The following is a 27,814-nucleotide window of genomic DNA, read 5'->3' as shown; positions in this document are numbered from 1 at the left end:
TCAGAAAAACTGATTCATGCGCACGATGTAAGAGACATCTTTTATTCCTAGCTTTACTTTGATAATTGTCATGTTTTCATTTATGTCATTGCATTAAGTACAAGACTGAAGCTGCGTTTGTTGACACAATGATACCATATTCAGTGAAGAACAGTAAAAGTGCCAAGAAACACACCACCTGTACAAAGACACAGGTTGGCATAGGTTTTTTTAAATTTTATTTAATACAGTATAACTTTAATCACTAGTCATACGAATGATAAACAGGTTATAACAGAACAAATATAAAATTAATGTAGATAATTGTATAATCCTAGCTAATCGTATGAAAATAGCTGTTGAATAATAGAAAAATAAAATAGCGCACATTTGTGTTCATCATTGAAAGGAAAAGTCTACAAAAAAAACAAAAAAAGTACACAAGGATGGCAGACAGAAAAAAAAAACACAAAAACAAAAAAAACAAAAAAACCCCCACAAACTTCACTACAAGCAAATTCAATATGAATTCTGTAGCAAAGAACACCCCCCTCCCCCACCCCCAACACATAAACATTAGTTTTTGTACATGTACTCAATAATAATAATAATAATAATAATAATAATAATAATAATGGCAAGATACTGGGACCAAATGAAAGCACAGATTACATCCACAGTCTGGAGAACTGAAAGCAACAATAATAATGAAAATTATACTTAAGTTTCTGATGCTCACATGGCCCAGAGGGACTTCATAAGGTGTAGGCACAGATTTGTGCTTGGTTCAACTATTCTACCCTCGCCGTCTGGTTTTCCCAGTAAAAATCAGCTTGGTTTGTCCCAGTAAAGCACTATGCAGATTTGTATTCATTTTACAGTAAATGGTTTATATTTAAGCGTCACTAAATTTACAATAACAATCAAGTTATCCCAGCATCACGTGTAGAGCAAAATAATTAAGTTTTTCCTCCTCCAATCCCGTTGCCATAACGACCAATCTCAGAGCATGTTGGGAATAGTTATTTCAAAGTGCTAAGACATGTTTTTGTTTTTTTTTTAAAGAAAAAAGTATTGCACTACTCATGAGGTCTTAACTGATGTACAGATGCATGCTTAAATGGCATAGTAACTGCAGCATGGGCTGCTCTAAGCAAGTGTGTGAGGATGCATGTGGGGGGCTTAGGAATACATTCCCACAATAACAAAAGCTCAATGGCCCACCTCACTATAAGCGAAGCTGCCATGACTCCATATTTAGCAGAAAGGGTCCTTCTGCTAAATATCAAGGGGGGGAAAAACAAGAAAAAAAAAAAAAAAAGAAGGCACGATCATGGACTGAAATGAATAATGCCATTTGGGATTTGAGAGGATTCATTTTGGATGTACTTTACTAATTTGGGCTGGAGGAGAATACATTGATGGAATGAAACTGCTTCTATCCTGACTGTGGTTTCACTTCGTGTTTGGTATGACACTCCTGAGACTATGCAAAAGTAGCTCGTACCATCCATTGCCGTTTTCACCTACAACATCTGCAGCCAAATCGGTCATTAGTCGGTCTTCAGCCTTAGAAAGTCAGTGAAAAAGCATAATCAGTTTTCCCGCTGCATCTACCTAAAGCACGCTCTGCATGCCTAAACCGCAGTTCCAGTGGTATAAGCACCCCCCTCAGGTCTACACGTGAGAAAGGACAGTGGTGGAAAAATATCCCAATCTGACTCTCCCAAAGCTCAAACATTTATCACGACACACTGTTACTCAACATAGACACGCTTCCAAAGTGAACAGCCATGGTAATGGTTCAAGCAATTTTACCCCAATTTTTCCCAACCGCACTGAGAACAATTTGTCCAAGAACACATGAAACAAGATAGCAGCCACAGTTCCGTCTCATCCGAGGTGGCATTTATTATGGCAAAGAAACACTTATGAAACACTACAGCAGCAGTTAAGGAAAATGAAAGAGCAGTTTTTTGGACTGTGTGTCCATGTTAAAAGGTTCAATGGGATAAACTACTTTTGGGAAAAAAGAAAAGAAAAAAAGATGATCTTGGACCTGATCTCACGCATGTAACACCACTGTGCTGCGCTGAGCAGTTTCTCCACAATGACGTGCATTTTTGGAGACATGTTCAGCAAATAAACAAAAACGTCACATTGCCAGAAACGTCATCATTAAAAACACAATGTCAACAATCAAGCCTTTTATCATCACAGTCTTGGTCTGCCAAAAAGCTATGGCCTAGTTTTTATTTTTATCTTTTGTAAAGACAGCATCTGTGAGGAAGTTACAGTTTCTGGGCTAACTGATCACAAAACATGGCTTGGAGCTAACAGACTTGACTGCAGGAATCACAGGGCTCATGGACTGGTTTGGAAGGTCATGGCTGAAGCTCACTGATTGGCTGGGATGAGGCCCTGTCTTTGGGCGTGCTCCAAAATGGCATTGTAGCAGAAGTAGTACTGGTCTGGGGTTTGAATGCTGAAGGCCCTCTGTGTTCTCATGCGGTGCACTGTCTGGCACACGTTAAGTGAGCCTACGTCCTGTAGCTGGGACAGACAGATGTCCAGGGCACAGAAGGTACCTGCCGACAACAGCGGGTTAGTGGCAACACTTTAAGATTACAGACAATGAAACGCTATCATGTTGATTAAAAGCCTTATTCTCATACAGTCTGATAAACATACTCATTCAGGAAAACAGAATATTCAGGTTACTCTTTGCAGGATGTTGCTGTACCAAAAAACCTCCTTGTGATTCTTTTGGCTGCTAGCAGTTTGCTGCAGCGACTCAGTCTGCATCATCATACAAACTTCTCTGAAAATACTTTACGTTGCATGGCTTCAAAATTTCTTACCACTGAGCAAGCAGTTGCAAACTAGAAACAGAAGGTTTCCCATCAGAGTAAAAGTTGTGACTTAGCACTGGAGTCAACACCTTTCAAAAGGCATGACTTATTTTGGAGACAAACCCCCTCTGTATGAGTGTCGGCAGACAGGTAGGCAAACCAGGACCAACAGCAACAATCTGCTAGTTACCAAAGTAAGGAGAATTTTTGGTGCAGTACTCGCTGTGTGGCTAGTTCACATACTAACAGCCAGCAACCAGTCTCCAACCACTCAGGGAATATAGATTTTGTTTGCGCAACCTGTGGTTGGTGATGGGTTGCTAAGACTGTGTGACTGAGGCCTTAAAGCACAAGCACACCCATCGTGTTGGTCACTTTACATGCATCTATTCATGCAAGCCATGAAGACGCAGGTACCTGCTACAGTATTCTCACCACTAAAGCAATCTTGCATCTTTTCAAATGAAAAGATGCAAGATTGTTGCTCCGTCTAGCTCTGTATAATCTGTGAACGTGAGCTTCTGTATAACTACATCATTAAAATAGTGGTAAAAACTGACAGGAACAACACTTGTGTTCAACCCAGCTGCAGCGACAGCAGATGTGTCAGTTTGACATCAACTTTGCTGTTGGGTGCAGTTTGTGAGGCACTGCACGGTGGGTATAAAACGGCCTGAAGCCCTAGAAGAAGGTTTTTATCCCTGCATCTCACCTGTTCTCCCAATCCCTGCACTACAGTGGACCACCATTGGCGGTCCCAGCGGGTGGCCTGTCCACTGAGATCCCAGAGCCTTGACCATTTTTCTCTGTTGTCTCTTCACAGCTCCCAGGAAGTCAATCAGAGTCACTGCTGAGGTGGGGACGCCATAGTCGGGCCAGCTGAGGTACTGGAAATGACTCACTTGTCTCTGTTCACATGTCTGAATACACAAATAAAATTTTACAGGTTATACGCTTTATGATAGAAAATATGTACGACAGAAAATGCATTCTGCTTGTTGAAAAACATTCAACTGAACCAGGGAGTGGAGTACTTTGAACATTTTGGGGAATGCAAAGAATATGATGAGGATATCGATCCCACTCTGTTACTGGTGCTTTTCAGGCAATGCCAGATTTTTTGGCCGCAACATTAAGCAAAATGTTTTTTCTCACCTCAGTGTTGTGCAGTTCAAGAGTGGTGTGGTTGTAGTGGCTGTGGTGGTCCACCCTCTGGTTCACTACTGCTATGTGGCCATAGACCTCCTGTCCACCTTCCTCCAGAGGCCAGTACTGCCCACACTTTCTCCGACTGCCTTCGTCGGTCCTGCGACAGAGGGTCAGGACGTATTTGACAAAATTAACACCGATTCAACTTCTAAAAATTAAAACAGATACTTGTAGTTCATCAACTCCATTACCTGGTTGTCATGACAACAACAAGGACATTTTGTTCCCAAACCATCCTCCAGAAATCACCGTAGGTCCTGTCTAGTGGTCCTGCACAATACAAACACCAAAGTCGAAGCAAATCAAAATTACAGTGAGTAAAAATAAATAAAATTAAAATCTGATCCCAGCGTAATGAGTCATACTCATTTAACTGCATGGAGTAGCTCCTTAATGAGATACCTTAACCCACAATAAAGACAAACATTCAGCTCATATGTAAGACTGCCAAATAATTTTGGTGGTCTTAGCAGTCGTTTCTGAATCATTGAATTACAGCAGTGAAATGTCATCAGAAATCAGGATGACATGATCATTTCTGAAAACAAACAGATTAACCTTGGGCATTTATACAAATCAGTTTCATGTCACTTCATTTTTTTAAAGTCTAATTCAGGAATTCCAAAGAACTGGTCTTCATACAGTCAGCAACTGTTAGTCCCAGAGGTGAGCAAAGGTTTTCCCAGCATTCTCAGAGGTGATGGCGTATTTATGGACACAAGCTTAAGTAAAATACCACAGATGTCTTCAGGTGCATGGTCATTAGTGTTACTGTTCTTCCCACTGATCTTACAAATGTTCCTAGAAGCCTAGGGATCCCTGTAGTGAGAGAAGAAATGTTGCACTGCAAGTAAAGTTGTGTGCAAGGTTGGGTGGTGAGTGCGTTTTGGTACATGTTGCAAAACCACCAGAAACTGTGGTCGTATCAGTGCATGAGTGATTATTCTCACTCCCGGCTGTTCAAATACAATTCTACCTGAACTACCGTGTTAAAAAGAAATTAAGGAAGGAGGAACACACTGAAAACACACAAGATCTTAATGTGGGGGAAAAAAAACCCCTCTGTACTGTGTTGGGAATGAAAGGGTGCTACATCATTGGCTGGAAATGATAATCAATCTACAGAGGGCTGAATTCTAAGAAACCCTGGAGAGAGAAAAAAAAAAAAAAAAAACCCAAACGAAAAAAGTGATACAGTTTTTGATACAGCAGCTCAAGAGTACTCAGTAGTTTGTATGGCCTCCATGTGATCCATGCATGCCTGATGACATCAGGTACTCACCACCAAACCAGTCACGGTGAACGATATTAAAGGCAGCACAACATTCTCCCAATCTTCTCCACACCCTTTCATGTTTGTCACATGTGTTCAGGGTGAACATGCCTTGATCTGTAAAAAGCATGGGGTGTGATGGACCTGCCAATTCTGGTATTCTGTGGTAAATGCCAATCAGGTTCCACGGTGCTATGCACCTGTCAGGCTCTTATATCGCCCTCATGATGTCTGTTTCTGATTGTTTGGTCAGACATGTTCACACCAGTGGCCTATGTGAGGTCATTTTTTAATCACCAAGGGGCAGATACCAGTTCTGATGGGTTAAAGGCCTTCTTCAGCCCTGTCCAGCTCTCCTAGAGTATCTAGCCGTCTCCTGGAATCATCTCCGTGCTACTGAGACTGTGCTGGGGGACACAAACCTTCTGGCAATGGCACATTGATGTGGAATCCTGGAGGAGCTGGACTACCTGCGCAACCACTGTAGGGTTCAGGTATCACCTCATGTTACCAGTAGTGACACTGACATAATGCTTTGAGCAGTGTACATACCTCCTAGTAACATTTTTCTCCTTGTATTTTTAAGTGTTTATATAAAACCTTACTCCAGAAGCGTTCAATTAATCAGAAATCTGCAGTAACTTACTGTAGAGTAATTAGAAATACACCTTTGAAAGTACTAACTTCTGTTATTATAATATTTATTTTATTGGGCAACAAACTGTCCACCTCAGCTTACTGCCACTGTCCACTTATATGCTTCAGTTACATTTATTGCCATTTATGACACAGCAGTGGTAGTAACAGTGCCCACTTAGGCTGATGACCAAATGTCCTCATTTAAAAAGGTTCCCTTGTAGTCACACACTTATTTGGCTGTAGGTTCCACTTAACATCACTGATGATATCAGTTTAGCTCATTAACAGGACTGTTTTGCAGTGTTATGCCACTTTAAAAACAGTCCTTTTAAATAAATTAACTTGTCGTACCTTGAGTACCAATGTAGGCATTCTTCTGTTTGTAGCCGTCCATGAAACTCGCATTGATGTAGTCTGATCTCTGTGAGAGCAACAAAACCCGGTCACAAAAGGTCAACAGAATGCCAAACACATCATGCCAGTTCAATTGTTGGCGCATTAGAGACTTTAGAGGAGAAAATCCAACAGTTTGGTTACACGTTTGCTTTATAAGCTAGGTGGTAGGTGTCCAGCTGAGTACTGGGAGTGCAGTAGCCAGTTAGAAGTTTTAAGCTTGACAGCTAAGAGTGACCATGAATGGAACTGATCAAATGAAATGCACATTTTTTAAAACAGCATTTACCTCATTCTTTCTGGGTTTCAAACGAACTCTCGTCTGATCAAGGCACAACACGTCGCCGTAGCGATTCTTCTCCTGATTGTAGGCTGCTCTGTAGACAAAACAAAAGTTTACTGCTGCCGCCCAATGCAGTTTACAATTACAATAACAGTCGACACACACTGAACTAAAGTTTTGGTTTTCTGGTCATGTGCTACTTAGTTACATGTGACATTGAAGTGAGGTCTATAATTTATAGAAGACTTGAAGAATTTATAGAAAACTAGAGGCTAAGTATGCAAAATGAGGAAAAAGATGCAGTCACCAAGCACAGCTATACATTCCACTTTATAAATGCCAATAAGGAACAAAACAAAACATTCTGAAAATATTAGAAAGGTCATCTATTGAAGTCGGGGTTAAAGGACATGCTGTGGAATTGATTACATTACAATACTACTAATTTTTGTCCTTCCCAGAATGCACGCTGCACCTACAGCATAAAAAGATTACAGGTATTAATAAACTAATCTTTCTGGCAGCTCTGCTCAGCCAGACAGAATCAGATTTTAAAGTGAGCACTGAATGTGCGCCTGCTGCTCTAAACTCACTGTGCACAGTGGAAGGTTCCGGGTGGTGCTTCTTTGCGTAGCTCCTCATACTCCTGATGGATGCCCGAGCGCTGTAGCCTGCCGAGGTGCGTCAGCAGCTCCTGCGGGCGCATGGACTCTGGTCCGGGGACGTGAATGGAGGCATCTTCAAAGGGGATGCCCACCAATTCATCCACAGGGTCTATTCTGCCATTCTGGCCCGCCAGTAGCTGCTGGTTCCAGCTGTACGCATCTAGAGGCAGCAGGCCACCAAGGTGCTGAGGCAGACAGTCTCTGGGGAGGTGCTGCCGCAGCTCGGCCATTTTTACCATCTGAACCTGGAGTTAGGAGAGACATAGACTGAGATGGATTTGTTTTTACCCCCAAAGAAAACGGCATAAAAGGTCAAAGGCACTCTGCCCGTGAGTTTAACCTGTTAGCACTACCATATCTTGAAGGCAGACTACAATAACTGGATCTCATATAGGGTTTTGTGCACTTTAGATAAATGTGAAAATGCTGCAGTCTTTCTACAGCTGGCATGCAAATACTTGTGTCATCTCACTCAGTTAGGAACCTGTGTATGTAAAATTGACTTCATGATATGGAACCAATAAAAAAAAAAAAATGCAACAGGATACCATTTGTTTTAAGCCTGCTTTATCTTAAATATCAGTTTTTCTCCTACTCTTGGCATAAAAATAAATACATCCCGTGCACAGTGGCTCTTAAGAAATCAATGCTAATAAAATAATGACTGGTAATAATGTAGGAGGTATCCTGACTCTAGTGATTCAACATCTCAGGCATGTGTGAGGCAGCAGGATAAGCAGTTAAAGAATCTCATAATCACATGCACAGTTGGTACACCGAATCACTCACTGCCTGGCATTTGAGAAGGAAAAAAAAGAAAAAAGGAAGCTTTTGCCCTTCCCTTACTTAATAAATTATCATAAAAATGAAGCTGAAGAGCTACTTTGAGAAGTAGTCAAAACATTTACCCTCTCCCTCAGTTTCTCCTTGAGAAGCAGGCTGAGCAGATTGTAGGGCACTCGAAACCACACCGGGGCACCTACGATCAGCACCTTCTTCAGCCTGGCAGGGAACGCCCCCTGGTGGACAAAGATGGTAAATTACAGTAAACCAAATTCTTTGTTTAGAACTCACATTTTAAATTTTATGCTTATTATATTTATTAATATATTGTAAATTAAGGGGCAACCAAGTTTATCTTATGGTACTTGTGCATCTAGGTATTAAGTACACAGTATGTGTACTGTATGTGACTGAGGACGACAGCTGCTCCAGAGAGATCAATATGTGGGCACAGAATACATCCCGCTGCTGCTGATGTGACCACATAATAGTCGGTGTTATTGACTCCAGCGGACATACTGCTACATGTTTAAAGTGTAACTCACTTAAATGCAGGCAACTGCAAAAATAAGTACCACTGCCACTGCATATGGATTAAGTAATACTTTAAAGGCTATCAACTCACACAGTGAGTCACTCATTTGCCTTTTTGGACATTTACTTAAATCCCGGAAGACAAAACATTTATAAATAAATCAGATTACTACTCTCTAAGATGGAAATAAATGTGCAGTTAGCCGTTACTCTAGCCCTGGAAAGGAATGAAGACTTTCAGCTCCTTTAGATCAATGAAAGTACTGTTTACATCTGGTCCTGTGAATAATCCGAGCATGTGCATCTCATTTTTGATGTTTACAGCACCTATTCACTATACTGCACTGAAATCCCAAACCTTGAGCAAGTTGAGAATCTTCTTGCTGAGGTCCAGCTCAAAGTTTGTGTAGTTGGAGCCTGCCATGTCATAGATGAACACTAAGCCATTCCTCTGAGTCTCGAAGCTGTGACACAAAAACAAAAAGGAAAAATCCAGTTTTTGATATCTTCATTAGGTCATTTAACTACTACCCTGTGCTGTCGAGTGGAACTTATTCCCCACACGGCAGATAAACGTCATTTTGGGGAAGACTTAAACAAGTTCCAGTAAGACTGTCTTTTCATGTACAAAATTTGATTCATAGGATTCCTTCAAAGAAAAGAAACTTTCACTGAAATAAAGCGAGTGATGTGTTTAGTAAGACGTTTAAAGGCTACAATGCCACACTATGCAGTATTTCAAGGAAAAACAAATACCCAGCACTTTAGCAGACACTCTCACCAAAAATTGAAAACAAAATGTGACCGTTTTGTTGCAGCTTCGTTCACTGAAATCCACGTTCCTCACCTTTCCACAGCCCGATCCAGGAGGTAGAAGAGGGCCTGAAGCACCACATGGTTGCCTGTCTTGTTGGGGTGATGCAGTTTGGCTGTGTACAAGGCGATGGAGGCCCCTGAAGGGTCTCGTACACTCTGAAAATACACAAGCACACAATACTGGCAGGTTATCATTCAGCAGAGCAAAAGCAGTTTGTCACAATTTTCCAGGCAATTGCTGCCCCCCCACCCCACCCTGTACTGAATTGGGGATTGTTTATTAGTACTGGGTTCATTCTGTATTGTTTATTGTGGAGTTATGAGCAAGGCGGCAGAAAATAAGCAAGATGGACACACACACATAGAAGTACCAGCCTTATTCTGAATATCTTTATATCTAGCATTCAAGTTTCTCAAATGCATGAATTATGATGCCATTCTTAGAAACTGTGTGGTTTCCGAAGGAGTTTACTAGAGCTAAGTGTGACAACAACACCCAAACAGAAGTGCAAAAACGAAGAATGGAAAAAGAAAAATGACCACAGGGGGGCACTTTGGTTCACATGCTGGCAGGTTGCCAGCTCAGAGAAAGGGCTGTCAACAGTTCAACAGAATGAACAATTGTTGTCATTACTGATGCCGCGGGTCTCGGATCTCTTCATTTTCTTCCTGGGGTAGAGACAGAATGCATTTTCTGAGCCAAAGCTGAACTGTGCTGAGAATGGGGGTGCCCGGGGAACCGAGGCTCTTCACTCAAGTGGAGCTGGTGACCAGAGATCCTCCGGAAAAAGCTCCTTTGTAAGTAAATAAGCCTGTATTCTCTGGCACGAGGGCTAAAAATACACCAGACAGGATGTGAAGCCCGCTGCTGAGGCTGGAGAACTCCGACGTCAGGCGAGAGGATGTGCAGCATCAATGCCACTGTGGCACGTCAGCGGGGAAGGAAAAAAGGGAAACGCGGGGAAACGGGAATGTGTGTGTGCGCGTGTGATCGCATGTGTGTGCGGTGGAAGTCGGCATCTTTAACGGTCACAATTTGGCTGACAAAAGGCCAGATTTATCTCGCACAGGAAACACACTTGGAAAGTCAACAAATAGCCTGCACCCCAAAAAGCACATCAGGATGAGGGCTTAGTTTTTGAACATTCAATCTAAGGAATGAAGTAAAGTCACTGTTATTGTTGTTAACGCAGCAGCATTAGAAACCTGATGAAAAGACACACACATACACACTAAACGTCACTGGAATCACTGGGATGAGGTACGTTGTAGAAATTGACTAAACATATACACGCACAATATTAATACACAACATTTCCATGTGGGCACGTTACACATTACACCTTGAATGAATCTAAAAATGTGGAGGATATTTCAGGAACGCACTTACCAACACAGTGAACTTTCCACTGAGCAGCTCGGACCGCAGAGGCTCCTCCTGAGGCTGAAGTCTGACAATTCCTTCTTTAAGACGCGTTTCCTGAAGAAAACAGATCACAGCAGGTGAAGGCAAGCTGTGGGGCAGCTCTAACAGGCCGTCACTTTGAGGTGAATTCCTTTCTGAACAATAGTGAATCACCTGCCTGGCTTTCCTGCCGGGAGGATTCCTCTCTGCTAGCCCCCCCCCTTCCACTTTCTGTGGAAAGTCTTAAACTTCAGCTTCAGCTTTTCAATTATAGTTGATCTTACAGACTTATTGTGAACAATATTAAACTAGAGATACTTTGAGTTCCCGCTGTTGAAACTGGCCAAATTAAAACGCCTCCTTTAGTTTTAAATGAAGCTTTTCTACAGATTGACGGGAACTGCTGCAGCTCACCGATTTCTCTGCAACCCTTTTATTCCTTTTAAGACTGTAAGCACTCGGGTCTTAATGGTAACGGATGTACAGATTCAGACTTCACTAGACTGCCATTACTCCATGAAATACGTCAGAAGGAAACTGTAGAGTTACATATTAGAACACTCCCTTTCCACAAAAAGCATTCTTGGTTAAACCGTACAGCTTTCCTGAAGTGCTTACTTGCCACTCTAAAGATGATTGAAGATTTATTTATTTATAATTATTTATATAGCACCAACAACAACAGTTGCTTCATGGGCTTTATACTTTAAGGTAAACACTTTAATTATACAGAGAAAATCCTAACAATCAGACAAACCCCTATGAGCAAGCACTTGGCAACAGTGGGAAGGAAAAACTCCCTTTTAACAGAAGAAACCTCCAACAGAGACAGACTCAGGGAGGGGCGGCCATCTGCCACGACTTGATCCAGCTCCAACTATATAATTTATCAAAAGGGAAAGTTTTAAAGCCTAATCTTAAAAGTAGAGAGAGTCTCTTCCCCAAATGGGTCTGAAATCTGCAGGCTCTGCATCCCAGTCTACTTTCAAATATTCCAGGGACCACAAGTAAACCTGCAGGGTGAGAATGAAGTGCTCTATCGGGGTGATATGGTGCTACGATGTCTTTAAGATAAGATGCAGCCTGATTATTCAAAACCTTGCATGTGAGAAGGTTTTTTTTGTTTTGTTTTTTTAAATTTCAATGAGCCATTGAAGAGAAGCTAATATGGGAGAAATATGCTCTCTCTGCTCCCTGTCAGTGCTCCCACTACAGCATTTTGGATCAAATGAAGGCTTTTTAGGACATCTTGATAAAATGAATTATAATAGTTAAAGTGAAGCAACGTCCTGTTTAAAACTGGCAGTATAGTATACTCACATGTCCACATACAATAACTATAGCTGCCAATGTTTCTTTCTGAACATTGCCCTTAGAAATAAAGTAACAGCTGTTCCAATAATTTAAAAGGGACATGAAACACTACACATGGCTAATATGCACCATCGAGTCTTGCTCTCAAAAACTGACATAGAAGTAACACTGTAAAGCTGGATTTAAGAAATAAGTGCGTAAAGTCCTAAAAACACGTTTAGCGCCATCTTCTGTCAGTACCGAACATGACGTCATGTGGTTGGTTGGGTGTAATAGACTTAGCTAACATTAGTTTATGTTAGCTAACACTAAAACTAAAAATCAGCCTAAGGGGGATCACTTTTGTTCTGTTCCTGGCTAAGACAATGATTGGCTGTTCGGCTAGCTGTTAGTCGTAATGTTACTGTTTTTAAATGACGACTGTGTGGAGGAGAGCCTTCTCTATGGTTTCACGATTTTTTCATGATGTTTTATCAAGGAAGTGGAGTAATCTGAGATGCTCTGATATTCTGAATGAATCCCGTCACACGTCTTGACAAAACTGATGCTCACCAGCCTCCTTAATGTAACACTTGGCTAGCTTATCTGAAGCTGGTCTACTTGTGGTTAAATAGCTTTTAGTAAAAATTGATACGCATGTTTCTTTAAGAGAATATCGTACCAATTTTGCACTCCGTCATATAACAATCTGTGGCCTCAGACCGTAAACACAGGGGGGTGATCTGCGAGGCGATTTTTTTTTAACCCGGATACTTGCAAGATGCTACATTTTCTATGACCCACAACTATTAAAGTTTATAGATAGTAACCCTGACAGCAAAAAGACTTCGGAAAATTTGTCGTGTCCCCATAATTAAACCCCGGCTCATAACCCCCTGCATACTGCAATGCATTTCCTGTTTACTATTTAACATCATCACAGGGAAAAACATGTTTTTGTGCATTTTAAAACCTCACAGTAGCATCTCAATGTAAAATAGGAAATGAACAAGTGGCAAATTGATCCTTGAGGTTTATCATTTGCCACATTCGCGGCACTAAACCAGGTTAGAGAAATGAGAGGTCGGCTTTAAGTGTTGCCATAAAATGAAGAATCTAACCCTCCAAACAAACAGCGCACTGGAAACTTTCCCTCCAAGCCCCCTCCCTTCCCCCATTCTCCTAACGAATGACTTGTCCCCAGCCTCGTCCTGGTGCTGACGCAGCATTAAGCTGTGTTAAATGAGCTGCAGCGTGGTAGGGGAGACTAATCCTTCTTAAAGTCACACCGAAGGCGGTCATGAGCGAGCCAGCTACTCACTGGTGAAAGCTACCTTGATGACTGAAATGACTTTAAAAGAAAAGGACGGTGCCACAACTACAATCATGAAGAAGTTAGAATTTGCATGAAACTTGCCTGACAACTTTTTGTTTGTCGATTTGATAAATGCCATTCTGCATGTTCATATTTGGAGCAGTATTGACATTTAGAGGGTAAAACCCCCCCCAAAAAAACAAAACCTGCAGTAGGACCTGATGCCCTGAAAGTTTCACCTTTATCAGTTTCTGGCTTGATAGTCATTTCACCAGATGTCCTTTCTGTGACACGTAGTGTCAGGTGAGTCCTCAGATTCACCTTATCGTTTTCTCATTTTGACTCTTTGGTGATCTCTCGATATCCCCGCACCAGAAGATTATACAGCCAGCATGCTACAGATATACAGTATGTTTTTAAACTTTTTTCACTGCATTTCTCCCCAGGGAGGTGGCTAAGAGCACAACAAGCAAACAGGAAGCAAAAAAGGAGAAGATCAGCCATGTCTATTTGACATGAATAGCTGTCATTTGCCTTTCATGCTTCAAAAAGGCTCCAAAATACAAAAGACAAGATCACCCCCACCCCACCCCCACAAAGTAAACTTAAAAAAAAAGTCACGTGCCATCTAGTTCACTTGACCTCTAACACAAAGTAGTTACATCCAGCACTATTTTTGTGTTAACATGGTTTAGCATGCACGCCCAACATGTGAAACTTCATGTTCCTCCTTTAGACCGACTTCATAACCTCAGCTGACCAAACCAGCCCCTATTTTGATTCGCAACAAGCTTTCTGGAAAGCTTGAAAAGCCTGAATACCGCTTCTTGAAATATCCCCCGATGTAAAATTAAAAAAATTAAAAAATAAAATAAGTGCGTGAGTTGGTGTGTGTGTCAGGCCCCGAGGTTTGTGATGCATCTGCTCAGGCCATCTCTTGCTTGGCAACAGCCTCTGAGGAAATATGCTCAATGAAAAAGGGCCTTGTGCTGCCATTTCTGGGCACAGTGAAGACACCCCACACTCGTCAACCAAGAGGGACGCTTGTTGTCAACTGCAGCAGATTTTATAAAAACTACACAGAAACCCAGAATATAGCACTAAGTGTACATTTTCTTTGGAACAAGTCAGTAAACTGTAGTTATACGTCAGAAGCAACGTGTTACAGATTCATAACAGTCTGCTGCTCTCAGTTAGAAATCTAAATTTAGAGCAGCTATTAACTGGAAACCATCTTTTCACCAAAACAACTGCAATAATCTTGAGATGAGTCAGGGCTTCAATTTGTTTTCCTCCTTTAAAGGAGCTAAACCTAACCTAACGCAGGGGGCTTGTTTGGCTGCAGTTTGACCCTGGCTGACGGAGGCGCAGCGTCACATATCAGATCATTGTTCTTTCACCTGCTTGTGACCTAAGCAAAGCAGAGGAGCAACCTTATAAAAACAGCACCCATCTGCACAGCCCACAGTGACAACACTAATCCAATCTCTGCCTTTAGCTGATCTCACCACTATACCATAAGGATGTGTGCCCCCCCCCCCCCTTTTTCAAATGTGGAATAAATTAGTTTCAGGATTTTTTCCTCTCTCTCTTTTTTTTTTTTTTTTTTTTTTTTTAAAAATATACCCACACTTTGAGATTTTGGTGTAGTCAAAGTGTGAATTAAAACTTGCCAACCACTTAAATTGTGTTTAGTTTGCCCAGTGTTTTCAGTTTCTCTTAGATTGAAAACTCTATTTTGTTCTAAACCTGAAATTTATTTATAAAATTTCAGGTGAGATCTGGGGAAGTTTTTTTTTGGTTTTTAATATTGCTGGGAGGGAGAGAAAAAACCCCCACTTATACTGAATGTTATCTATTGCGTTAAGGTGTTTCGAGCTCTAGCCACTCCCGTGTGTATGACACAGCAAACCCAGGTGAAATGAAAGATAACATTGTTCTAGACTTGACGTCCAGGTTTGGTTATGTAAATGAAATCAAAACCTTGCCAGGACAAAGCCAAGAACAGCCTTGTATCAATGCACCCATTTAACAAGCTTAAACATACATGGCAGGTATGTTTTACACAACCGTAAGGATGGAAAACTGCCGTTTTAGGTCGCTGAGCTGTTGACCTTGAATATTTGTATTTGTTCCAGAGTGCTGCAGCAGCATCGTCGTCTCCTGACGCCCTTACCCTGTAACTGTGGAACAGCTCGATGGCTCGGAGGACGTCAAACTTGCGAGCCATGAGGAACTTGACGGCCAATTCCCTGGACAGCGGAGACACTCCATGCTGACTGGTCCACTTGTTGATTTCCTCCAGAAACTGCCTGGTAGCCTGAAACACACACAGATGTTGTCAGAAAACTCTGCTGTCCCAAAATCTGAGGGTCAAGCAGGAAGGAAGTGAAACTGGGGGTTTGAACTTGATACATCCTCAAAGGAAGTGCTATCTACGGCCCCAGAGATTATTTGATGCAATGTTATGGCCTGCTGCAGTGGGGGATATGCTGCTGTATATCCTTGAGAATGAAGTAAAGAATGTAGCAACAAGCAGAAAGAAGATGAAGTAAACATTTACACCAAAATGAACACAAAAGTGGAGTGACACATGCAAATGGACACATGTACATTACGGGGAGACATTTGTTGCTCGAAATAAAACTCGCAGCCTGAAGCATGAGCGGGGGAAGGTAACCGAATCCTGCAAACTGGTGTTTATGACATGAAGCTGCTTTAATGACAAGGCTGCACAGACTTTTAATAGTACTTGGCAGTGAAATTACTTTAAAAAAAAAACCAAACAAACAAACAAAAAAAAAAAAGCCCCACACAACACGGGTAAAGTCGTGTGTCCTGAGCTTGCTCGAACCGAAAGGTGTGTTTGCCTTGTTCAAAGAAATGGAACTGCGTGTCAGCATTATTCTTTCAAGAGAAGATGATTAATTGGCCATCAAACTCTGCATCTGAGGTGAAGATGATAATTGGTTTCTTAGGAAATCTGGCTGCAACTACAGGAAAGAATCTCTAATGGACCGAAACAGAATGGCAAGAAGCGTGAAAACAGCAACTGATGTTATGATTACTGGGGGTTATCTGGCATTAATGCCCAATATTTGCTCCCCTTTTGTGGTCTCTGTTAACAGTAAGGGAAACATCTGGCTCTTTAGCTCCCAAACACTCCATATTTTCATTAGCCTTTTGTTAACTTTGTCTTTGTGCCACATGGTGCTGAGCAGGTACAGCCAGCTGAAAACTGCTGCAGTCAAAAATGACACCATGAGTGATAAAAATGAGCCAAAACACGAACGCTGCATGCGCCAACTCCATAAAGCTCTGCACAGCTGCAAACTCACGGCACTCCTCTATGGGATCGTCACATGTGATACCTATAAATATGTTTTTATAACTTCCTTAAGTAACAAAGTTCTCTCCCTTTTAAAAAGTGTGCTTTCAGCATTGCGATATCTTTAATGTCTTGCTGGCTTCATGCTGCACTTGTAATTTAGAAAAATGTGTTTAACTTCGAGGCCTTCAGCTCATCTTGGAAGTAACTTCTGCATTTAGCCTGCAGTCATTCAGGGGCTTCCTGCCTCTCCCCTCTTATTATATACACTCCCTCAGCCCCCCCCCCCCCCCTCCCACTCTCTGCGTTAGCGAGTCAGCACCAAGTGAATCCTTCAAAAAGGCGACAGGAGGAGGCAATGAAAGCTCACGCTTTCAGAAAACACAGGGTTCCGCTTCTCTGCTCAGGCACGGCAGCAGTGGGGCACGCTCGGGAGACAGGAAGTCAAGTTCAGGGAATCCGCGGCTCTTCAGGAATACAGAACGATCCCTGATGAGCGCCGAGCCTGAAGACAGGATGCCACTGTCTCCCCTCGGCAGAGCTAGTGCTTTCAAAAGCAGGAGGGCCTGCAGCTTTTGCTCTGTTCAAGAGGCCTTAGCATGCAAGGGATGAGGGATGATTGCACCTGACAGGGCTGAGGCCTGTTGACATCCGATTCTCATGGGAAAAAAATGTGGAAGGGAAGCGGGGGAGGGTATAATGAGTTATGAGGTTTTCACTGTAGAGAAGATGCAATGTGTCATAAAATGTGGGAATGGCCAACAGAGAAGAGCAAGGAAAATAAAAATCCTGGAATGAGCCATTAAGATACACCTGCTGCGATACTTCAGAATGTATGTACTTCATGGTACTTTCTTCTGAGCAGCTGAGGAAAAGCTGCCGACACAAAATTACTGCAAACTCATTAATGTATCCTACACAGACATGCAAACAAAAAAGGGGCCATTAAGGGTCCATTCCTCTAAATGTTTGCCCCGCCACATGCCTGCCTGGAATTCCTGCCACGGAAAAGTGACAACAGTGTCTGCAGATTTCTCTTGTGAATCCAGTATGCCAGATTCCAAACAACAGGGTCTAGGGTTTAGAGAGATGGAAAACAAACAAACAAAAAAAGAAAAGGAAAAAAAGAAATCTGTCCATTATTGGTCCAACAACCAGAAACACAAGCGAAACCAATAAAGGTCCTGTTTTGGACCACGGAGCTAGGTCCAGTTTACCCAGCGCCCTTCGCAGATCTGTGCGATACACAAGCAGTGGACTTCAGACTAGTTTGTTTTGTTAGATATACCTCCATTAAAATATATTGGAAATATTTGCAGGGAAAACTGTGATAAATCTACTCAGCGATAACAAGAAAAAAAAAAAATACAATCTAACATACATGTGATGCGCAAGTGGGCTTGACGAGTGTAGTCCTCAGTCAAAGCAAACGCATTTGACGCAACTCGCAACGTTAAAGAAAATGATCCAGATTCATAACATTTATTGGCTTCTTCCTCTGGCCTCCACCTCTCCAGCACATTTCATGACATTCAACGTGGGATGTTTCCTTTGCTTTGGCTCAGAGTACAGCTATTTCCTAATATTACAAAATTCTAGTCTACAAATCTAAAAGTACAACAGGTATTTAATATGGGCCTTGTGCTCTTTGCTGTTGCTGCAACGTTAAGCGTTTGCGCTCTTTTGTTGGCCAAAGACAGCTTCCTGTCAGATTACTTTCAGGTACACTCAGGTTTACAAAAAACTTCAGCGGTCTGACAGCTGCTCTTAGCCTTTTAAGGACAGTCTGCCAACTCCAGGTGGTGACCCTGTGTTCCAGTAGAAGCCAGTCTTGTTTGGCTTTTCTGCACTGGGGCCATATCTGCCAAGAGTGGAATGTGAGGATGAACCAGTTTGTTTTCATGATAGCGCACCGGATTGCTGTGGAAGACTCACTGCAGAGGAGTGACTTATTCAATTCCTGGAGGATGCATAAATATTTGGCTGACTTGCCCCACTTCTGAAATAACTGGAGATTTTCTTTTTTCCTTGAAGTTCAATTATTTATAAAAAAAAACAAAACAAAACAAAAAAAAACACACCACTTGATTCGAGCTTATGTGTCCTGCCATAGCCAGAGGGGTTTCTGTGAGCACAGAATGAGTTTGTATCTAGTCACAAGTCATCCTGACTGCAGAGAGAAACATTTTCTGGCCTGACGTTACATAATCCTGTTTTTGTTGTGAGTGTTGTTCGCTGGTTGTGGCGGACGATGACAGACAATAACTAATTGATCAGATTTGCTGTGGTTGTGACCTCCTGTGTTGGGAGTTAACTGATGAAGTTGTGATTGATTATTAGCGCTAAAAGCAAAGATCCAGTTGTACAAACATGTTACAACACCCCACCCTAAAGGGGTCACTGCTACAGGAAATCACTACAGGAAGATGTCTGCTATAATGAGAAAGGGGCTATAATCAGCAGCAGTCAGGAGTTAACAGATTCAAGAAACTAATGAACCATGATATCACTTTCACACCTTTATAATGCTGCACTTTGCATTGTGGAAATCATTACTGATAGCAGCATACTGGCAATGCATTCATTTAGTCAGCATTTCCACTTTGACAACTGAAAGTTGATTAACATACATTATCCTCTACACTCCTATTTTCTGTGTGATCCAAATGTCATGCCACTCGACTATTATTATAGTACATTCCCCTACATTCATTGACAACCTTTATTCTATGCTGCTTCAACCCACATTCTTCTAAGGCTAATGCTCCTGCCACAACTGCCCACCATGCTACTAGCATGCATGTTGGAAAAGTAGTTCATCAATAATGACTAAATAATCTTGCAATTCGTCTCCAAGGAACAACGTCGTGGTAAGCTGCAATTACCATCCAATACTGCTATACTTTTTATGTCAAGGTAACTCCCGGGTGACTATTTTGAGCAACAATGTTGCCAATCAGTTATCGTGATTACTTTCTATTCATTTTTGTGAATAAAACATCCCAGTCACATCTTCCTTGTGTCTGAGTTAAGATCCATGTGCAAAGGTTTTGTTCTGTCCAGTCATCAGTAGAAAAACTGTATTTAGTAAACCAGGATCAAAAACTCTTAACTGGACAGAAAAACAAAGCACTGTTTGCATAAACTTTGCCTGATGAGGGTCTGAGGCCCAACATGTTATAAGTAAAACAAGTCAATTCTTTCTGTGCATGTTTACTTAAAATAAGCTTACAGTAAACAATAATATTTGCTCCATATTGATATAATGGCATCAGAAAGTTGCTGCAGATTTGTCGACTGCACGACCATTATGTGAAGGTGCTCTATTGGATTGAGATCTGGTGATTGTGGAGGTCACCTGAGTTCAGTGTCACATTCAAGATCCAAGTTTTGTGACATGCTCTGTTATCCTGCTGAAAGCAGCCATCAGAAGACGGGGATGGACATGGTCAGCAACAAAATCTAGGCAACTTAAGGTGTCTAAAGGATGCTCAATTGCCATTAAGAGACCTAAGTGTGTCAGGAAAATATCCCTCACACTATTATACAACCAGCCTGAAACAGTAATACAAGGGAGATGGCTCCATTTTTTCATATTCTTTATGCAAAATTTTTCCAATTTTTTTATTGTCCAATTTTGGTGAACAAGTATCATCTACTTCAAAGTTTAACGTGTTGTGGGTTCAGAGATGCTGTTCTGCACACTGTGGATGTAACAAGTGGTTATCAGACAAGCCAACTCACCCTCACCTCAAATTTCTTCTGTTGTCCAATTAGCCTCAATTTCCCCTTTCTTAACTGACAGTTGTGACATCCACGTGGTCCCCTGCCACTGTAGGCCATCTGCTCCAACGTTCAATATGTTGTGGCTTCGGAGATGCTCTTCTGCACACCTCTTGTTGTAACAAGTGGCTATTGAGTCACTGTCGCCTTCCCATCAGCTTAATGTTTTCAGACCAGTCTCTGTATCCCCCCCACACTTCTCTTCCGCATCCTGATGCTCACTTTGAACTGCAACAGGTTCTTATTGATCAGTTCTTCATGCCTAAAATGCACCGAGTTGCTGCCATATGGCTGATTAGAAACTCTCATTAACCAGCAGTTGAATGGTACATAATGAAGCACCTGATTAATGTGCAAACTGGAATTTTCACATGTACCACAATGCTTGGTTATAAGAACTGGTCCTGAATGTCTCAGTACTGACATCAATAATCAGTCCATCCGAGAAGGATTCGTGGTGACTGTATCAGTGTGTCAGCTCATATTTTATGGAAGGATTACTGAAAACAGTGCTGCAGGGGTGTCTGCATTGTCATGCTTACACTTTGATCTTAGGAAGAAGGCTGATGCATTTCTTCATCATCTCCTCCTCCCCCCCCGCCCGGGATTCATGGCTGCCCTTCACATGGTTTTTCCAGCATTTATTTGATTACAGATACCATGCTAATCTATTTACAAATGTAGGACTGCTGTTGCCAAGCGCCTTCGATTCACTTCACTGAGTCCCATTTGGCACGAGTCAATACCAAAACAGGAAGTCAATAACGTCACTATCTCCCTATTCCCACTTTCCCTCACTCTGCTGCTTCCGGGGAGTAGACTCTACTCAACACACACACTCTGTAACTCATAAAGTCCCCCCACCCCCCCACCCAGAGTCTAGTGGAAATACTTTTAACAGCTGCCTTTAGAATGAAGTACCACTACACCAGTGTATACTCCCAAGAGAACACACACACACACACACACACACGGCTGCAGATGTAATGAGGGCGTCCGGTACCCTAGCAGGGGCCCTGGCTCACACAGGAAATGGAGCAGGCAGATAAGGAGCTTTCTGCTGGCCAGATGATGAGGAGTCGGTGGAAAGAGAAAGCACGAGCATGACTGGCACCGAGAAGTAGTATATATGAGAAATCGAGCTTCTGCAAACTCATTGTTATTCCACCACAGTAACTGCACTGCTCTGCTGATGCTGGATTTCGAAATAATTGGGTAAGCTTAACAGCGAGATAACTTCAACTGGTTATGTTCAAACCAGAAGCTGATAAAATCTTACATAATCTAATACGACAGCCATACATAAACCCCTACCTTCATGAATGAGTTAGACTGCTGTTGATTCAACTTGAATTTATTTTTAAAGGCAGCAGTCTGTGGTGCTTTTTTTTTTTTTTTTTTTTTTAAACTGAATTATATTGAGAAATGTCCTCTACTATCTTGAGTATCATCAGTGACATCAATGAGGTGGAAAAAAAATACCAGAAACTGTACGACAACCCATAGAGGATCAAACACTGATTTCTGAGAACAGATGGTTATGCTAACTTTACATTTAACACCCCCCCCCCCCCCCCCCCCAAAAAAAACAAAAACAAACAAACAACAAAAAACCCCACAACTAATCTTTAAATGTAAATACATGTGGAATGCATTTGTTTGCAAATCATATAAACTCTGTATTAGGGCTGGGCTATATCATACCGGTGTAATTTTGGGCAATGATAAGAAAATGAAATATCGCGATAGAATATGGGTAAAACATATTATGTTGCTCTTTGTTGTTTGCTTTCTCTTCTGTTTTTTTTTCTCCATACAGGTGATCCAGGTGTTTTGTTTGTTTGTTTTTTTTTGTTTTTTTTTTTCCTCTTTCCCCCTTTCTCACCGTCTCTTCTCGCCTTTGGTTTTCTTTCTCTCCCTCTCTTTCTTTCATTCTTTCTCCCTGTCCTATCCCCCAGTCATGTCTGTCCCGTTTGTAGCAACCGAAAATAAAATAAATTCATAATTATAATAAAGGTCAATCAAATGGACCAATATGGCAAGGCCATGAAGATCCACTTGGTAAAATAAATCCGCTTGGCATCTTTCTTGGCCTTAAGTATGGATGCCCGTTTCCGCCACTAAAAAAAAAAGAAAAAGATCCATAACTCAAAATTTCGAATTATTTTCTCGAAATTTTGACATATTAACTCGAAATTTCGATTTATTAACTCAAAATTTTGAGAAAAGTAACTCGAAATTTCGAGTTAGCGCTGCCAATCAGTAATCTACGTGAATGACGTCATTTCCTTGTTACCCGGAAGCTGAAGCCCTCAGCTACAAATGCTACAGCTAAGCTACCGGTATTACATCCAGTCGTGAATGCACAGATTGCTGAGTGTTTTCAGCCTGGCTTCACAAATGATGAAATCCCTGTGTTATTAGCTGAATCACATGGTGTTACTATCAGCAAACGTATTTGCGAAAGCGCCAATTTGTTGGGATCCGTTTTTGAGTGCGCGTTCCCCTGCGCCATATGCTTCCGGGTAACAAGAAAGCGACCTCATTCACGTATATTTTTGATTGGCAGAGCTAACTCGAAATTTTGAGAAAAGTAACTCGAAATTTTGAGTTATGGATACTAGCTTTTTTGTTTTTATTTAGTGGCGGAAACGGGCTTCCATACTTAAGACAACAATTCTGATGGCTAAAGATCCAAACGGGACACACACACACACCAAAAAAAAAAAAAAAAAAAAAAAAAAAAAAAAAAAAAAAAAAAAAAAAAAAAAAAGTAAAACGCGCATGCGCAGTGCCTATGTTTACATACGCACATGGCAGCGACGCAGAATGAGAAGAGCGAAAGTGGATCGTTGAATGAAACGGATGAACCAGAACTGGTTTGTAAAAATGCTGCAACTTCAGTGGTGTGGAACTGGTTTAGCTTTCGTCCGTCAGATACACAACAAAGCACTATTTTTGGTAGCGCATGCTAGCGGGCCGTCGTTATTACCGTGTTGTTTGGAAAATACGGCACACTTAAAATCAATCCTTTGATTTTTCTGAAAATCGACAGTGCCCCTTATAATCCCGTGTGCCTTATGTATGAATTCTGGTTGTGTTTACTGACCTCGAAACGATTTTATGTGGTACACGGCGCTCGAAAATCTGTCAAATGTTTTAGTACAACTTTGCTAAGCTACGAACCCGCACCGCTTGATGGATTGTCGGAGCGTTACGGCTATATTAGGCAGACGCCTCGCGGAGTCATATGTACTGTGCTTCAACATAATATTACTGTATTGTGTGTGTATAACCTCTTTTTAAGTTTTGTGGATATTAAACATGGTTATGCTCAGGATATGTCGGCCAATTTCCACTGGAAATGCCTTTTGGTTAAACTGTCAGCAAGGAATTTGCATTTGCACTGTTAAATTTTTATATAACTTTAATGAAGATAAAAAAAAAAAAAAAAAAAAAAAAAAAAAAAAAAAAAAAAAAAAAAAAAAAAACAGCTGCTTGTTTAAGTGAAAATACATTGATGGGGTTTTTTGCACTAATAAAGTTGTGGACTTGTAAAGTATTTTGTCTAGTGTCAATTATATCATCAGTTATATCGTTATCGCAAATTTTCAAATATATATCGTGATAAATATTTTTGGTCATATCGCCCTGCTCTACTCTGTATGTAATTGAGAAAAAACACAAAGACAGTTTTGGGTCTTTGCATTTCATGATGCATGACCTATCTGGACTGCAGGCAGGCCACCTTAGCAGCCAGTCTTACTACTGAACCGTACTGCTACAATATGTGCAGAATGTGAATGACATTATAGTTCTTGAGTAAACAAAGCCGTCCCAGAAAGAAGGGAAAACCTGTGTGGCAGTAAATGTTTAAAAACCTGTTTATAACATTGATGTCGCCTTCACTGATCTCCAAGTTACCAATGTCAGTGGTCATTGCAGGCTGTATGTTGACAAATTATCCAGATAGCATAGAGGAAGTCAACCAAATCATCAAGCACTTAAAGCAACATTTTTCACTACAGAAAGTGGAAAATCCTTTCTGTAAGATAGAGCATATAGTCAGGACTGGATCATGTGACCCTGAATCCTCCCTTAGTTATGCTGCAATAGGTGTAGGCTGCTGGGGGATTCCCATAATGCATTGAGTATTTCTTCTTCAGTCACCTTTCTCCCACACTGTGTGTTAATAGACCTCTCTGCATTGAATCATTACTTGTTATTAATCTCTGGCTCCCTTCCACAGCATGTATTTTGTCCCATCTTCCTCCCCTCACCCCAGCTGGTCGCGGCAGATAGCCTCCCTTCTCAGAGCCTGGTTCTGCCCGAGGTTTCTTCCTTCCCACTGTCGCCAAAGTGCTTGCTCATAGGGAGTCATGACTGTTGTAGGGGCTACCTTACAATATAAAGCGCCCTGAGGTGACTGTTGTGATTTGGTTCTATATAAATAAAATTGGGGACAAAAAACAAAACAAAAAACAAACATAAATATGTTCTTTCGAGCATCTACTGACATTTTTAAGTATGCACACAAAGCTTCCATTAAATGCATGTAAAATTATCCATCCATCCATCCATTCTCTTTCACTTATACTTATTAGGGTTGTGGGAAGGCTGGAGTCTATCCCAGCTGCCATAGGGTGAGAGGTGGGCTACACCCTGGACGGGTTGCGAGACTGTCACATGACTAACACAGACAGACAACCATTCAGACCTATAAGCAGTTAAGAATCACCACTTAACATAACCCCACTGACTGCATGTGTTTACAGTGTAGGAGGAAGCCAGAGTACCTGGAGAGAACCCACCTAGACACTGAGTGAGAAAAAAAAAATCATTATCAAAGAATATGGGCAAAACGGAAGCAACACTCCCTTTATAATTTTGTTGGCCTTGACTACAGGTTCACTCTTGCCCGTTTGTTTTCCTCTCTCTGCTGTCTTCATTGTGCTCGCTTCTGTTCTCTCCGACTTTGTGCTGTTACCCAAAAGTTCAACTGTAACAGCGAAGCAGAACTTACAAACCAATGAAAGGCATAAACTGCTCCTCATTTATAACAATATTCAGACTGACTACAGGCTGCTACTGGACGTAAACTTCCTTTCGACTTGCTCTCACCTGGATCAGGAGCTGTACTGCAGACAAACAATGAAGCGCAGAATTGGAATAGAAATCTTTAACAAACTAAAAAGTGCACAAATAAAGTACATCAGCTCCTTTGCTGGTATATCACTAGTTGCCAGCAGACTAGTGGCTTGAAAAGCTAAAATTAGCAAATAATCTCTGGTGATTTAGGCTACATTAGCTAAGCTAATCACTGATTTGTGTCATGAAATTACCCCTGCATATTCTTTCTGGTGCAGCAACTCAAGTCTTATCTAGAGTATTAATGACAAACCACACTGCTGAAGAAGCAACGCCTCTGTGAGAGACTGAATCATCATGGCACCAAGAACACTGGGCAGTTTTCTTTAGGGGTGGTGTGATGAAATTTAGGGACGCTTGAGCACCCCTAAAAAGAGTCTGAACTCGCCTATGTAAGATACAGATACCAGCATCGGCATCGATACCATCGATATTTCGATCTGCCCGCCTCTACCATTCATGCATAACTACTACACTCTGTTTTATAGCTAGGTCTGTAAAAGATTTCCATCCTCATATGATTAAATACTAGAAATCGCAGGAATATTCAACTCAAAAAAATCACAAGTCAAAAAAGAGCAAACAAGCAAATCTTTACACTTCAGGACCTGTTCAGACATTACCTCAAACAAACAAAAACAAAGGCTGGCTGCTTATTTGTCCATCATCTAAGGGATTTATCAAGCAAATCCTTCTGCTCCAACAATCAAGAGTCTCATCATTCCTAGAATAAACGCTCCGTTCTTCGGGCTCCGAGTTCTTGAAGCCTAGAATGAGCCAATAGGCCAATTCCTGTTCTTGGAATAGTTTTCTCAGAATTCTCCCACTTCTCACTACTTCCAAGCCTCGAAGTAGAAAAACAGGCCAATAATGTCGAAAACGATATGATGACTTAAAGCTGGTGTTTAAGAGTGTGGGGACAGTTTGCACGGCTATTTTTACTTAAAGCAAACAACAAAGTACTCAAATATTTGAGAGAAACGCACTTCCTCCATCCTTAACTTAGAAAGTGCGGCGATATGTGCGTTAAAATGTGCTCGGATGGCACGGCATGAGCATACATGACTCTTTACGCTGAGCCAAGTTTCTACTGTGTACATTTTGTGAAAGACCGGCCAGCGTTTCCGACTCTCGCGGCCAAGCAGTTTCCCGTCAATACACCGTGTTTAACTACGACACACGAAACAAACATGCCCCCCTTCCCTTCCAGTTTCTAGGGGGGCGATAAAGACAAGCTCGGCCTGTGCTGCAGCCCATCAGCTCAGCCGCTGACAGTGATGCAAAGAGAGCAGTAATGTGCCAGAAATCGATACAATATTTCCGCTCCGCATTCAGGACCGTTTCGGAGCACAGCCACCATTTGCGCACTCGCAGTACACAGGGCAAAAAAAGCCTCCAGGTAGAGTCTCGAGACTGAAAGATTTTTTATTTATTTATTTATTGTTAGCCAACATAACCCAGAAACGAAGAAGTGTAAAAGACACGGACTCTCAGGGCCTACCTGCTCTTCCTCCGCTGATAAAGTAGCTGCCATGATTCCCGTCAAATCTTTGACCACTTCTTTTTTTTGTTTCCTTCCCGACACTGGTCCGTCTCATACAGCAGAGGATGGCGGTGATGTCGGTGTGTCTGTCCCTCGTGTGAAAAAACGGGGTTTGGAGGAGGAGGTGGAAGAGGAGGAGGACGGGGGGGTTGTCCCTCTCGCTCACAAACTTGAAGGCGTCTAAAAACGCCACAGTTTTCAGCCGAGTGTGTTCGCTCCTGATACCGCCTGCGATCGCGAAGCACGCGGGCCAATTAGCATAAATCTACCAGTCTACAAACTCGAGCGAGCCGCTGATGTGTCAGATTTCACCGAGAAGGAAATTAGAAATGGAAAAGGGAAGGAGGGGGGGAAAAGCACGGCGCTCGGAACAGCCTAGACGAGGACTCGCTTCATTCAGCTCGGGTTCAGACCGTGTTCAGCACACGTCGGACTGCGGCTGCCCGCTGCCTCCTCCATGCCATGTATCGCAAGTTTTGAAGCTGTGAACCTCGCCTTTATGCTGTGAGACGGTGACACGCGCACGACCCTGAGCACCGCGAGAGACAGCAGGCTTTTCTCTCTGCGTATTGC

General features: G+C 41.9%; 1 protein-coding gene and 1 long non-coding RNA gene across 2 annotated transcripts; one reads left to right on the top strand and one right to left on the bottom strand.

The window, feature by feature from the left end:
- Positions 1-195: 195 nt before the first annotated feature.
- ptpn9a (protein tyrosine phosphatase non-receptor type 9a) lies at positions 196-27,814 on the bottom strand. The gene is made up of 13 exons (XM_084934035.1): positions 27,200-27,814; positions 15,616-15,759; positions 10,817-10,906; positions 9,458-9,582; positions 8,969-9,074; positions 8,202-8,312; positions 7,222-7,538; positions 6,635-6,722; positions 6,304-6,373; positions 4,232-4,310; positions 3,987-4,137; positions 3,544-3,751; positions 196-2,567 (listed from the first exon to the last, which is right to left on the bottom strand). The coding sequence occupies exons 1-13, from the start codon at positions 27,230-27,232 to the stop codon at positions 2,377-2,379; spliced, it is 1,713 nt and encodes a 570-aa protein (XP_084790161.1). The 5' UTR covers positions 27,233-27,814; the 3' UTR covers positions 196-2,376.
- Positions 23,265-24,043, top strand: LOC146382991 (uncharacterized). Its single transcript, XR_014800709.1, has 2 exons — positions 23,265-23,323; positions 23,987-24,043. It is a non-coding gene; the product is annotated as an uncharacterized LOC146382991 (long non-coding RNA).

The sequence above is a fragment of the Perissodus microlepis genome, chromosome 7 (assembly GCF_051167445.1).
Source record: "Perissodus microlepis isolate ML-2025 ecotype Zambia chromosome 7, ASM5116744v1, whole genome shotgun sequence".
Lineage (NCBI taxonomy): Eukaryota > Metazoa > Chordata > Actinopteri > Cichliformes > Cichlidae > Perissodus > Perissodus microlepis.
This window is presented reverse-complemented; position numbering and strand designations above follow the sequence as displayed.